Below are 12,607 nucleotides of genomic sequence, written 5' to 3'. Positions count from 1 at the left end.
TAAAAGGAGGAGGAGAAGGAGGGAGAAAATAGGCGGAGGAAGAGGAGGTGGCGGGAAGAAGAATAGCAGGGGAGGATGAGTTCGTGGACGAGAGGTAGAAGAATGAGGAGCAGCAGACAGTGGAGGCAGAGTGGTGAAAAAGGAATCAGGCAGCATCTGAACAAGAGGTGGAATTGGAGGCATGGAGCCAGAAGGAGGAGGTGGTGGTAGGAGAAGAAGGGGAGGAGGAGTTCGTTGACTAGTGGAAATTAGTAGAACTGAAGTGCAGGAGACTCCGAGGCTGGATTTGAAAATGAAACACGGATGACATCAGAACAAGCGGTATTGGAGGTACGGAGAAAGGAGGAAGAGGTGATGGCAGGGAGAAGAAAAGAAGAGCAGGACGACTATGAGGAGAAAAAAGTCAGAAGAAGATGAAGGGGATCTCAGAAGAAGGTGCTGGTGAAATTCTGAATGGAATTTGTGAGGGGGGTAGGGAGTAGAAGAGGGGACGGAAATGGAGAAACTCAAAGGAGTTAGCATCGCAGAAGGTGGCGGAGCAGAGTAGATGAAGAAAGGAGGACGGTGTGATTGAGGGAAGAAGGAAAAAAGAGGATTCTTTCAAGGAGGTAAGTAGAAGAAAAGAAGCCAGCACAGGGGAGGCGAGGCAGTGATAAAGAACCCATTAAGGAAGAGGAGGACCAGGAGGTACGTAGCAGAAAGTAGAGATAGAGAAAAGAATAGAGAAGACAACGATGCATTTGAAAATGAGAGGTAAGTTGAAGAACTGAAGAGCAGGAGACAATGGAGGCAGAGTGGTGAAACAGAAAGGAGGCAATATCCTAACAAGAGGCAGAATTGTATCTATGGAGCATAAAGGAGGCTTTCGAGGTAGAAGTGAAGAAAATAGAGAAGGAGGTGGTGAAGCGTAGAAGAAAAGAAAGCAGGATGATGATCAGGAGATGTTAGAAGAAGATGAAGTGGATGTCAGAAGAAGACCTGCATGGGGTATGAGGAGGTACATGGTATGTTTGAGGGGGAGGGACAGTGAGTTGTGGCGAGAGGGAGACCCTTTGAGGGAAAAAAAGATGATGCAGTATTATAAGTGGAGACGGAAATGGAGGAGTTGGAGGAGGATGAAACTCAAAAGAAGTTGAGTCGAAGCAGTTGAAATTTAATAGTATTAGGATAAAATCAGGTGGATATCAGGGTAGTGAATGGGGAAAAAAAAGCCAGGGTGATTTTTCCGTGGTTATATTAAGTACAAGATATAAAGAGTACACATAACAGGTGGAGCACTGCAAAACAAAGAACTCGTCAAAGAAGAGTAGGATGATGAAGTATTGTGTAAAAAGGAGGAAGAGAAGATGAAAACAGGTGGATGAGAATATGTTGGTGGGAAGAAGAGAATACGAGGAGGATGATTTCATGGACAAGAGGTAAATAGAAGAACAGGAAACAGTGGAGGTGGAGTGGTGTAACAGAAAGGTAACATCAGAACAGAAGAGAAAGTTTGAGGTGATAATGATAAATGATAAAATGATAATTTGGAGGAGGGATGAGAACAGACAGAGGAATAGGTGGTGGAGGTAAGAAGAAAAGAAGAGGAAGATGAATTCCAAGAGGAGTTGTAAGTAGAAGAAATTAGCAGGACACAGAGTAAGCAGACTTTTGAAACAAAATAACTCATCAAAAGAAGAATAGTACGAGGAGGTACCGAGAACCAGTTGGAGATGAGGGAAGAAGTAAAGAAGAGCAGGAGGAGTTTTCGAGGAGTAAGACATAAATAGCAAAAATGAAGAGCAGGAGTTAAGGGTGAAGACTGGTAAAAAGGAAAAGTGAAGTACAACATCAGAAGAATAGGATGACTTGGAGGCACAAAGAAGAGAGTAGTTGGCGGAGGTGCAAGAAGGTATAAAAAGAGTTTAGTATTTAAGAACAAGAAAATAGGTAGATGAATTCAAGGAAGGTAGAAGAATAAAAGGAGGATGATGAAGAATAGGAGTAGAAAAGAAGAAGAAAGGATAGAAGAGTATTGGATGGGGAGGCATTATGAAAGCAGGAAGAGGATAAGGAACTTTAGTAGGAGAAGTAGGTGGTATGAAGAAGAAAAGATGAGTAAGAGGGATGCAAGATGATGAGGTAGTGGAGGGAGAAGAAAAGTCGAGAAAGTAAGAGGAGGTAGAGAAGGAATTGGAAGAGGGAAGAAGAAAAGAAGTGGACAGGAGGATAAGTTAAGGAGGATAGAAAACGAGGTTGAGGACGAGATGAAGAAGGGAAGAAAGAAACTTGACAGCCATGCAAAGTATCGTGAATGCTCAAGCTTAATTTCACAGTTCATTTGCTGGGAGCTGCTCGATGCCATTTCCTTCACTGGCTTTTGAAGCTCTAATTTTAGATCCAAACCTACATTAGTCATCGCAGAAGTATGTGAGGGGATCTGGGAGGATTAGGCAATGTCTGCCAACTCTCTTCTTTAGACAAAATGTATACATTTCAGGCAACGAAAGCAAATACTGCCTTCCCAGGGGCCAGAGTGATCATACAGTGGGGAGGGCACATACCTTCCACTGGGCCAGCCTGGGTTCAACCCATGGCATCCCATAGGATCCGCTGAGCACCACCGACTCTGTTTCTGAGTGCAGAGCTAGGAGCCAGCCCTTAGCATTACTGATACTCAAGGTGTTCCCTTGCTCACACTGGGGTAGAAGCAAATCCACTCAAACTTCCTCCTCTTGGAGCACAAGGGATGTCTCAGCATCCGCTGGGTCAGAAGGGCCATCACACACAACAAAGGCTATGGATCTCCCTCCATGCCCAGTGCCACCCACCCAGACCCGGAGGAGCTAGAAGACACAGACAGATTCTCTGCATCTAAATAACACAGCCCATTAACGGGCAGAGCTAAACACTGGCACTCAGGTGGGGAGTGTTTGTGGTCAACCAACCAGTCAGAAGCTGGGGCCCTAATGAGCCCCCTCATTCATATCGTCACAGAGGTAAGTGTGGCTGGTGCATGCGCTCAGCAACTCTGGCTTGGGGGGAATGATGAAGGATGTATTTTTTTAAAACGTGATGGAGAGGCTAGAGTAATAGCACAGCATGGACGGCAGTTGCCTTGCACGTGGCTGATGTAGGTTCAATCTGTCGCATCCATAAGGTCACCCCGAGCACCACCAGGAGTAATTCCTGAGTGCAGAGCCAGGAATAACCCCTGAGCATCACCGGGTGTGGTCCAGAAATAGAACAAAAAACAGATCCCTCCAGGACAACTCTGGAGAAAGCAGACAGCACAAGCCCGCAGTACTAGGGCAACTGAAGAGAGAAGACAGTGGGGAGGGTGCTCACCTGGCCCAGGGCCAAGCTGGGCTCAGTCCCAAGCATCCACAAGTGATACCTTAGTGCAGAGCCAGGAATAATCCCGAAGCATAGTTGGGTGTGTCCCTCAAAATATTCTAAACTGGACATGGCTGGAGACAGACATTCGTCCTGACCCCTATGCAGTGTCCAGGGCCAGCGACTCACCAGGAAGACTTGAGGAACACAGTGTAAAGTAGGAACGGTGAGAGAACACAGGTCAGCAGACAAGAAAGGTGCATACTGCAGGAGTAGGGGTAGGGGAGCCCACCACAATTCACACAACAGGCTGCACATTCCCGCCAGGATGGGGAAATCTTAGAGCACTGTCGGTCCCGGAAATCCAGTGGTCCCACAGAAACTGTAGACTTTCAGAAGCTTCTAGAGCCTGGAGGAGGGAGAGCAGGCATGCCATGCCATCTCGCCATGCCCTCCCCATCTCCTGCACAGTACCTGGCACACGGGGGAAAGGATTAGCCCACATAGTCATTTCTAATCAGCTCCTAAGCAAGAAACCGGTCTTATGGATATGGGGGTGCCTGCCGAGGCATGGGGCAGATTAGGGGCCCTTCGTGCCAGCACAAACTGCTCTGCTCCCTTGACCAAGGTGTGGAAGGTCATGACGTATACATGAGTGCAGGCTCAGGAGGGAAGGAAGGCAAATGGAGTCAAGAAAGGAGAAAGTGAGTTTCCGAGAGAGGCCATCAGCACCCCAAAAGGAGAGGTGGATAACAGTGATGATGTGGAGGGCAGGGAATATTCCAGAAAGAATATTCTTTGTGTGGACAGGGCAGGGAACTGGAACCTACACAGCCCGCCTATCTGGACATGACCAATGCATCAGCCAGGGGAGAGCAACAGGTTTTGGTGGCAAGTAACCTCCCCCGCAGCTTGCAGGTGACTCTCGATTCATCAAAAGGAAAGGAAAGCTAGTAATTAGGATTTTTGCTAAACATAACCCAAAGCATTAACTCTATAAAACAGCTGGCACAAAATAAGGTGAGTTCTGTGCCCGACAAGAATATCTCTATCAGAAAGGCTGTGCCAGAAATACTACATAAAATAGAACAATGCAGATTCATTTTAAATGTCTAAGACCCTTAAAGCGCACCTTTTGTTTTGTTTTCCAGGCCAGACCCAACTGTGCTCCTGACGCTTACTCCTGGTGCTGTGCTCAGGGATCACTCCTGGTGGTCTCAGGGGACCTATTGGGTGCCGGGAATAGAACCCGGGCTGGCCTTGTGGAAAGCAAATGCTCTCCCCACTGTCCTATCATTCCAGCCCCACAATTTCTTTTCAAGCGAGTCATGCTCCAATTTTTCAGTACCTGTATTGCGAACCAGAGTGCTCAAGGGGAAGGGAGAGAGAGAGAATGAGAGAGAGAGAGGTGCCTGCCATAGAGGCAGGCTGGGAGGGGGGGTGATGGGAGGGAAACTGGGGACATTGGTGCTAGGAAATGTACACTGGTGGAGGGATGGATGTTGGAACACTGTATGTCTGAAAGCTAATCATGAATAGCTCTGTAAGGGTCTGTCTCATAATGATTCAATAAAAAGAGAGACAGAGAAAAGCACCCGCCATTGAGGCAGGCTGTCGGGGATGAGGGGCTGATGGGAGGGAAACTGGAGACATTGGTGCTGGGAAATGCACACTGGTGGAGGGATGGGTGTTGGATTACTCTATGACTGAATCCTAATCAATCACATAAAACTTTGTAACTGTGTACCTCACTGTGATTCAATTTAAAAAAAAAAATCAACCTGTGAAAAGTAAGGCAAGGAGATAAGCAGACAGACCAATGGCTCAAAGACTTATGTGGCCATTGTGTCTTGGTCTCAGGGAATGTCAACCTGAATAAGCACGAGAGTATGTCATGGGCCACTGGCAGGTGTCACGAAGGCTGGCAACAAGCCAGGCTGTGGGGGGCTGCAGCAGACAAGGAGCCCTCTCTCTCCCTGTGACTGGAATGCCATCTGGTCCAACCTCAATGGAAGAGGCACAGAGGCATCAAATCAGCAATACAGCGGCCACGGGAACCACGAAGGCCAGTTCTCTGCATCTCCCCCCAAGAACATGAACTTGCACTTCGTGGCCATGCCAAGGACAGCAGGCAGGCTATGCCCAAAATTCAAATGTCACATGACAGATGAGTGGATCAAGCAGCTGTGATGAGCGGGATCCATAGTACAGCTGAGCAGGCTCACACTTATCCTACCCAGGTTCGATCCCGGCATCCCTGAGTGCCAAGCCAGGAGGAAGCTCTGAGCGTCACTGGGTGCAACCAAAAATAATAATAAAAGACCGTGCAAAGTTTCCCTAGGGTACTGCTCTGGGGACAAAACCCGGGTCGCCTGCTCACAAAGCCTTGAAGAACCATCAGGGTTTATATTCTGTATTGTATTTTTAAATCTCTTTTTTCTTCCTATCTCTGTTGCTTCTGCTTCTGTCGTGCACATCCATGAATACGCACACGTGCACATGCGCATGTCCCCACGTCCCAAGGCCACGTGAGATGGGACAGTCGAGGCCATAGCACTTACCTCGCAGAAGCTCTGGCACTGCTGCTTGGTCAGATCCCATGAATCCCTGCATGGCTCCAGGCACTGTGGGTGAGAACCACGACACACCAATGAGTCACACCCCAGAAACGAGCCCCAGCCTGGACACAGAGGCAGACACTGCAGAGCTTGGGCAGGAGGGGTCAGGGCCCACACATCCAGGAAAACACTCTGAGTTTTCTGGTCCGGTTTTGGGGCACCCAGGGGTCCGGGATACCATGTGAACCACAAGGTCAATTCCAGGTCAGTTGCATTTGAAGCAACTGCCTTACCTTGGTTCTTTATCTTGCACCCCTAAATGCCACTTCTCTTTCAACAATATTTCCAGAAAATTCTGAGATTCAAGAACTTAAAAAAAAAGACATGTTTTCTGTGGGAAACATTTTGGGAAGAGTGGGATCACTCTTGGTGGTACTCAGCAGTTGCTCAGTGCTCTGGGCTCACTTCTGGCCATGCTCTGTGGACCAGACACCGTGCTGGCGATGGAAGTGTGGTTGGCTGCGTGTGAAACGAGCATCTCACCGCTGTGGCAAGCACCAAGCAGTAGATGAGTGCGTGTGTTAGATCCTCACACAGTCCATTGTCAAGATGCAGTGCCTGCTACATGGGTTTTATTGAATTTGGTGGCAGCAAAGAGCAAGAAAGGAACGGGGTGCATGCAAGATATTTTTTGGCGGGGGCATTGTTTCTTGCTTTATCTACATCCCCGTTTCTCTTTCATAGGACAGCTTTGAGGTGGCATGCTCCAGTTTCGCTTTCACTGCTTTTAAAAGCGGGAGCTCTCCAAATGTTTCGTTTTGCTGCAGCCGGCATGACACTGTGGCCAGTTTACTAGCATGTATTTCTCTCAAGCACGTTTTGAAAAAAATCTCACAAGATATGGGTCCCGATGGCTCCCTCACACCTGTGCTCTCCAATACTGCTTCTGTGATTTCTCCCTCTGTGCATGGGAATGCAACGGTAAACAACCACGGCTCAAGAACCTTGTCCGTCACATATCCTGGGCAATTTCTGAAGTAGCAGAGTCCCACCCTTTCACATCAGTGCGCTGGAGAAAAATAAATAACTCTGCCTGATGCTAAGGCAGAATAGAGAGGCCGTGGGGCAGGGTTTCAAGTCGCATGGCACAAAACACAAGTGAGTTGCTTAGAAAACCATGTATGCTGGACAGACACACATATGTGATGGCAGTGGAGTGGCAGCTACTAGGGATAGTGGCAACTACTAGGGGTGAGGGTTGGCCAGGAAGCCGTGGGCCACAGGGACTGGCACTGGGGCTTACACTTTCTTACAGACCAGCCACTTAGCTACTTTGAAGTGTGACCCTCGTGTCCTAAACCAAAGCTGACCCCTTTCAAGTCCTCCAGTGTTGGCTATTAGCTCCTCAAAGGCGCAGTAGACAGCACGGCAGGCCTGATTTACCTTCTCCAGGCCAAAGCAAGAGCTCAACAGCACTCCTTCCTTGCAGGGCCCAGCACAGTGGCACAACTGGACAAGCTGGAGAAACTGGCCTTTGGGTATTGGGAAAACACTCCTGAGATCTGAGATGGGAGTGTGGCTCATGTCCCCATACCCCCAGTTCAGCCCCAACATCATGCATGAAACATGTATTTCTCCAAAGTGAAACAACCTGTCATGTACCTTGCAGCACCTCAGAATCCAGAAGAAGTTCTTGCAGACTGTCCCTGCAAGCAGTGCCCACTTTGAACATAGGCTGACACAAAGCCCTCAGTGCTTGAACTAGCCCCACCTAAGGCCACGGGGACTGAGCCTGAACAGTTCCTGGAATAAATGCCATTGACGACACAATGGGCCTCTTGCCAAAGTGGGCACATTTCTGCAACGCTAATGAAAGCAATCCATAACCCACCTGTCCACGTTCTTCACCAGACTTTTCCATGTCAGGCATTGGCGTCATTCCTACAAGGCTCCAGCTAAGTGCACATCGGCCCCATTTCCAGGAACAACTCATCAGCAATGTCTAAACATACATCCGGAGACCTTCCTACTGGCGGCAACATTCTCTGCAGACTCCTCTGTGGAGTCTGTCTGGCACTCAACTAAACTCAGCTTCTCTGAGGAACGCAGCATAGCTCAGTATGCCAACCCTCAAGGGTGTTTGAGCAGGGCGAATGGTTTTGGCACAACTGAAAGAGGAAACTAAAAAATGGAAGTCACTGGCACAGATCAAGCAATGAGGAAGAAAGAAAGAAAGAGCAGGAGGAAGAGAGGAAGGAAGGAACGAAAGAAAGAAGAGTTTTTTTCCCCAGCTGGGGTGGGGGAGGGAGTTGGGGATGGCGGGAGGGAAAGTGGGGACATTGATGGTGGGAAATGTGCACTGGTGAAGGGACAGGTGTTGGAACACTGTATGACTGAAACCCAATTATGAACAGCTTTGTAATTGTATCTTATGATGATTCAATTAAAAATTTTTTAAAAATACAAATGACAGTATTGTCGGTGGGTGGGAATCATTTCCTCCAGGCGATGCCATTAAATGTGATGAAGAAGTGGGGTATGTGGCTGCCGACAGATCAACCTGTATCTGTTGGGCGAGTGCTTCAGCAGCCTGATGGTGCCTTCAGGTTTCCTGATACCCCAAAATTGCCGCTGTGCCTTTGGCTAGAGCCCAACAACTTGGACCAAGTTTACCAAGAAATTAAACGGCCAAAAGTTAGGTATGTGGAGGGCACACCCACAAACCACCTCCAGTTCAACTATACAAGCTCATTTAGTGGCTTTATTTCAGAAACCCATAGATAAATCTCGGAAAAGATTAAAAGCCACAGTTAATCTCAGACCCATGCATGGCTGAACAGACATGGATAAATGGGAGGGGGGCGGGTTGGCTTGGTGGCCTTCCCAAGCAGAGCCCCCAGCAGTCACTTGCTTCCATAAACCAAAATCACTGCCATACTTCCATCCTGATGGACCTCACCAAGATATAATCTGCTGAAAATTTTGTAATGTGGATCTTTAGCGCACCAACAGCCCTGGCCCAGAGACACAGAGTCAAGTCCCGGAAGACACCACAGCGCCAGAGATCTCTCTGGGCCCCATACTGAGCCAATTTCACTGGGGCACCCCAGATGGAGCAGGTGCAGTCTCCCCGCCTACTCCAGATGGAATCCTGGTGACCAAGAGCTTCTATAAGCAAGGCCCAGGTATGCGGGTTCCAGAACTAAATATCCCGGCCACATGGCGGCAGAGGACCCAACCTGTGCCTCCCTGGGTCCCTGCCCACCCAGAAGACTGGCTATTACTCCCACAATTTGCCTCTGGGCGCCATCTTGGCACACCAACTCCTCTGGCCCAGAGACACAGCAGCAAGTCCCAGATGACACCACAGTGCCGGAGATCTCTCTGGGCCCCATACCGAGCCGATATCACCAGGGCACCCCAGATGGAGCAGGTGCAGTCTCCCCGCCTACTCCAGATAGAATTCCAGTGATCAAGAGCTTCTACAAGCAAGGCCCAGGTATGCGGGTTCCAGGACAAAATCTCCAGGTCGCATGGTGGCAGAGGATCCCCACAATTTGCCTCTGGGCACCATCTTAGCACTCCAACAGCCCTGGCTCAGAGGCTCCCAATTGAATCCCAAAATGGATTAGTGCCATACAGAGATGTCTCTGGAACCAAACCATTTACAATCTAGAAATTTACATTTACAATTGAGGCCACACGAGCTCTCATGATACTCAAAATGCGCAATGAAAAATAAATTATCTAGCGTCTGCCCCTGGCAGGTAGGCTTGAATGGTTACTGTCACTGTCATCCCATTAATCTTTGATTTACTCGAGCGGGTGCCAGTAACATCTCTATTCCTCCCAGCCCTGAGATTTTAGCAGTCTCTTCTTACTCTTTTCCCAACGACTGGAGGCTCTTTCAGGGTCAGGGGAATTAGACCTATTGTTGTTACTGTATTTGGCATACTGAATATGCCATGGGGAGCTTACCAGGCTCTGCCCGTGCAGGCGGGATACTCTCAGTAGCTTGCCGGGCTCTCCGAGAGGCATAAATGGGTAGGAAGTATTTTATAATCTGTTGGCTGCACAATCCGGAAAGTGGCCGGGAGCATGGCGGTGGTTGGGCAGTGGAGGTCGGCTGCCAGGGCGGGATCCCTTGGGGTAGAGAGGGCTCTCACCTGTCCCACAGCCTAGTGCAGAGTTCCTTGAATGATAGGCTTGAGTGGCAGTGGGGAAATCTGAGCAAAATATAATGCCCCAAATTAGAGAGAAATGGGGGAAATTGTCTGTCATAGAGGTAGGGTGAGGACTGGGATGTCGGGGGGGCAGGGATACTTGGGACATCGGTGGCAGAAAATGTGCACTGGTAGAGGGATGGGATTCCATCATTGTATGGCTGAATCTCAAACTTGAAAGCTTTGTAACTATCTCATGATGATACAATAAAACAAAAGGTAATGTGGAATTTTTTTTCTTTTCTTGCCTTTTGGGTCACACCTGGCGATGCACAGGGGTTACTCCTGGTTCATGCACTTAGGTATTACTCCTGGCGGTGCTCAAAGGGACCATATGGGATGCTGGGAATTGAACCTAGGTTGGCCGCATGCAAGACAAACACCCTACCCGCTGTGCTATCACTCCAGCCCGAAAAAGAAATTTTTTTTTTAAATAAATGTGATGAAGAAAAACTTCCAGTTTCAGAGAAACGGACGTTTTGGCACGGAGTTACACTGAGAAACTCCGAACTGCCTACAGCTCACGAGACTGCATTGGCACCAGAGCGTTTTCGTTTCACCAGCCCTGCTTCAACCTCCTGCTCCTCAAGGTCCCGCCAAGCACAGAATCAGGAGAGCCCCTGAGCACGGCAAACTGAAAAGGCTGAGCATGCACCATGCACAGAGGGGGCTGTAGAGTGCAGGGAGGGAGTTCCTCCATTGCTGCTGGAACCAGAGGTCTAGAAAATCCATGTGCACTATCCCTTGCCTTGATGAGCACTGTATACCAACCTCCTGTCTCCACGGGCACCGTCTGTTCACAACGCGGATGGTGAGAGATGGCGCTGCCTCTTGGGTGTGTGCAAGAGCACGCTCCTGGCACCCAGCACCAGCTACTTAAACACGCCCCCATGCACTTGTTGGAAGCATCAATGACCATGCAACCACCACCCACTAAGGGTGGCGTCTCCTGACTTCTGGGGGCACGGCAAGGAAGTCCCCAGGTTTGGGTTAGCTGGAGGGAATGAAGGCTGGATGAAGTGGCCAAGGGTGGACACAGCTGCTTGTCTGTGCCTCCCACTGGGGCACAGAATTCTTGGGCAGCATGGACTTCCCAGGGAAACCAGGACGGTGGACTTGAAGGCAAGCCTGCCTGCATTCAGCAGCACCCACAGGCCCCTGCAAACACACATACACACACACACACACACACACACACACACACACACACACACAGAGTCCCTCACTGACACACCCTAAAGAAGAGGCTCTGAATGGGCTTTGTTCTGCATCCAGTCCCCCAAGAAAATTCTGGAGATTTTCAGACTTGGGGACACAGACAGAGCCTGGGCTGTTGGGGTGGGAGCAGGTCTCCATCATTCTCTGCCCTTCTGCATGGCAGAAGTGGTGCACCTCACCCACCTGGCTCTAGGTGGGCAAAAGAATCCAAACACATTCTTTCACGGAGATGAAATGACAAAATTCTCATGGTCTCAGGACCAGTAGCCCTGATCCACTGAGGCTGGGCATGTCGTCTGTGTCCGCCTCTCTGTAAAGCAACCTGAAAATCTCTCCAAAAGATAAGAACGGATCTCCCATACAACTCAGTGAGATGGCCACTGAACATTGATTCCCAAACACAAAGACACAAATTGGAAAGGCCACGGGCACACTTCTGTCCATCACTGAATCGAGTCTGAGAGCCGGGAGAGGGGGACAGCCCAAATGCCCAACTGTGGATGAATGAAGCAAGAAGGTGGGGTCCCAGCTGGAAGCTTGCCACCAGGGTGTGGGGTGGGGGGCAGAGGGTAGTTAGGATAGAGAAGGGATCACTGGGACAATGGGAGTTGGAAATGATCACTCTGGACAAGAAGAACTGAGTGCTTAAAGAAGGGAGAGACAGACAGACAGACAGAGTGAGAGAAAGAGACAGGGGGAGAGGGAGAGAGACAGAGAAAAGGAAAGTGCCTGCCATACAGACAGCTGGGAAGAGGAGGGAGGGAAACTGGTGATTGGTGATGGGAACTGTATACACTGGTGAAGGGCTGGGTGCTGGAACAATGTATGACTAAAACCCAATCAGGAACAGTTTTATAACTGAAAAAGGAATAAAGATAATTGAAGTTAAAAAAAGAAAGAGGAGGTATAGTGTATAGACACCACGGAATCCGACGCAGCTCTGAGAAAGAACCAAATCTTGTGCTTTGCAGCCACATGGAGGGAAGCAGAAGGGAGGATGGCGAGTGGGGTCAGGCAGAGGGAGAGGGGCAGACAGAAGGAGCTTGCATAGCTGGGGCTTCAAGATACACAGCCTGGGAGCAACCAAGACAACAAAGCGGGAGAAATGATGCATACCACTGAGCTGCCGTGGGGGCAGTCTTCAAAAGGACAAGCACTGGGTTCTTGAGGGAGAGAGTGGGTATACCCATGATGGGCTTGGTGCTGGGATCATTATCCATGTGAAGCCATCATGAGCAGGACTATTAATCACAGAAGCTCAGTCTATTTTTTTTAAGTTAAAGAAATAGAAAA

The 12,607-nt window shown here is 49.2% G+C and overlaps 1 protein-coding gene across 2 annotated transcripts in view; it reads right to left on the bottom strand.

Annotated features, from left to right (window-relative positions):
* Nucleotides 1-12,607, bottom strand: part of ANOS1 (anosmin 1) — a 118,367-nt gene that overhangs the window by 29,258 nt on the left and 76,502 nt on the right. For both annotated transcript variants that reach the window (XM_056113781.1, XM_056113780.1), the window contains one exon: nt 5,877-5,939. In XM_056113781.1, the coding sequence (XP_055969756.1) occupies nt 5,877-5,939 (63 nt within the window). The remainder of the gene's footprint in view (nt 1-5,876; nt 5,940-12,607) is intronic.

This window comes from Sorex fumeus, unplaced genomic scaffold, assembly GCF_029834395.1.
Source record: "Sorex fumeus unplaced genomic scaffold, SorFum_2.1 ptg000023l, whole genome shotgun sequence".
Taxonomy (NCBI): Eukaryota; Metazoa; Chordata; class Mammalia; order Eulipotyphla; family Soricidae; genus Sorex; species Sorex fumeus.
Note: the sequence above shows the minus strand (reverse complement) of the source record. Positions and strands in the feature narration are given on the sequence as shown.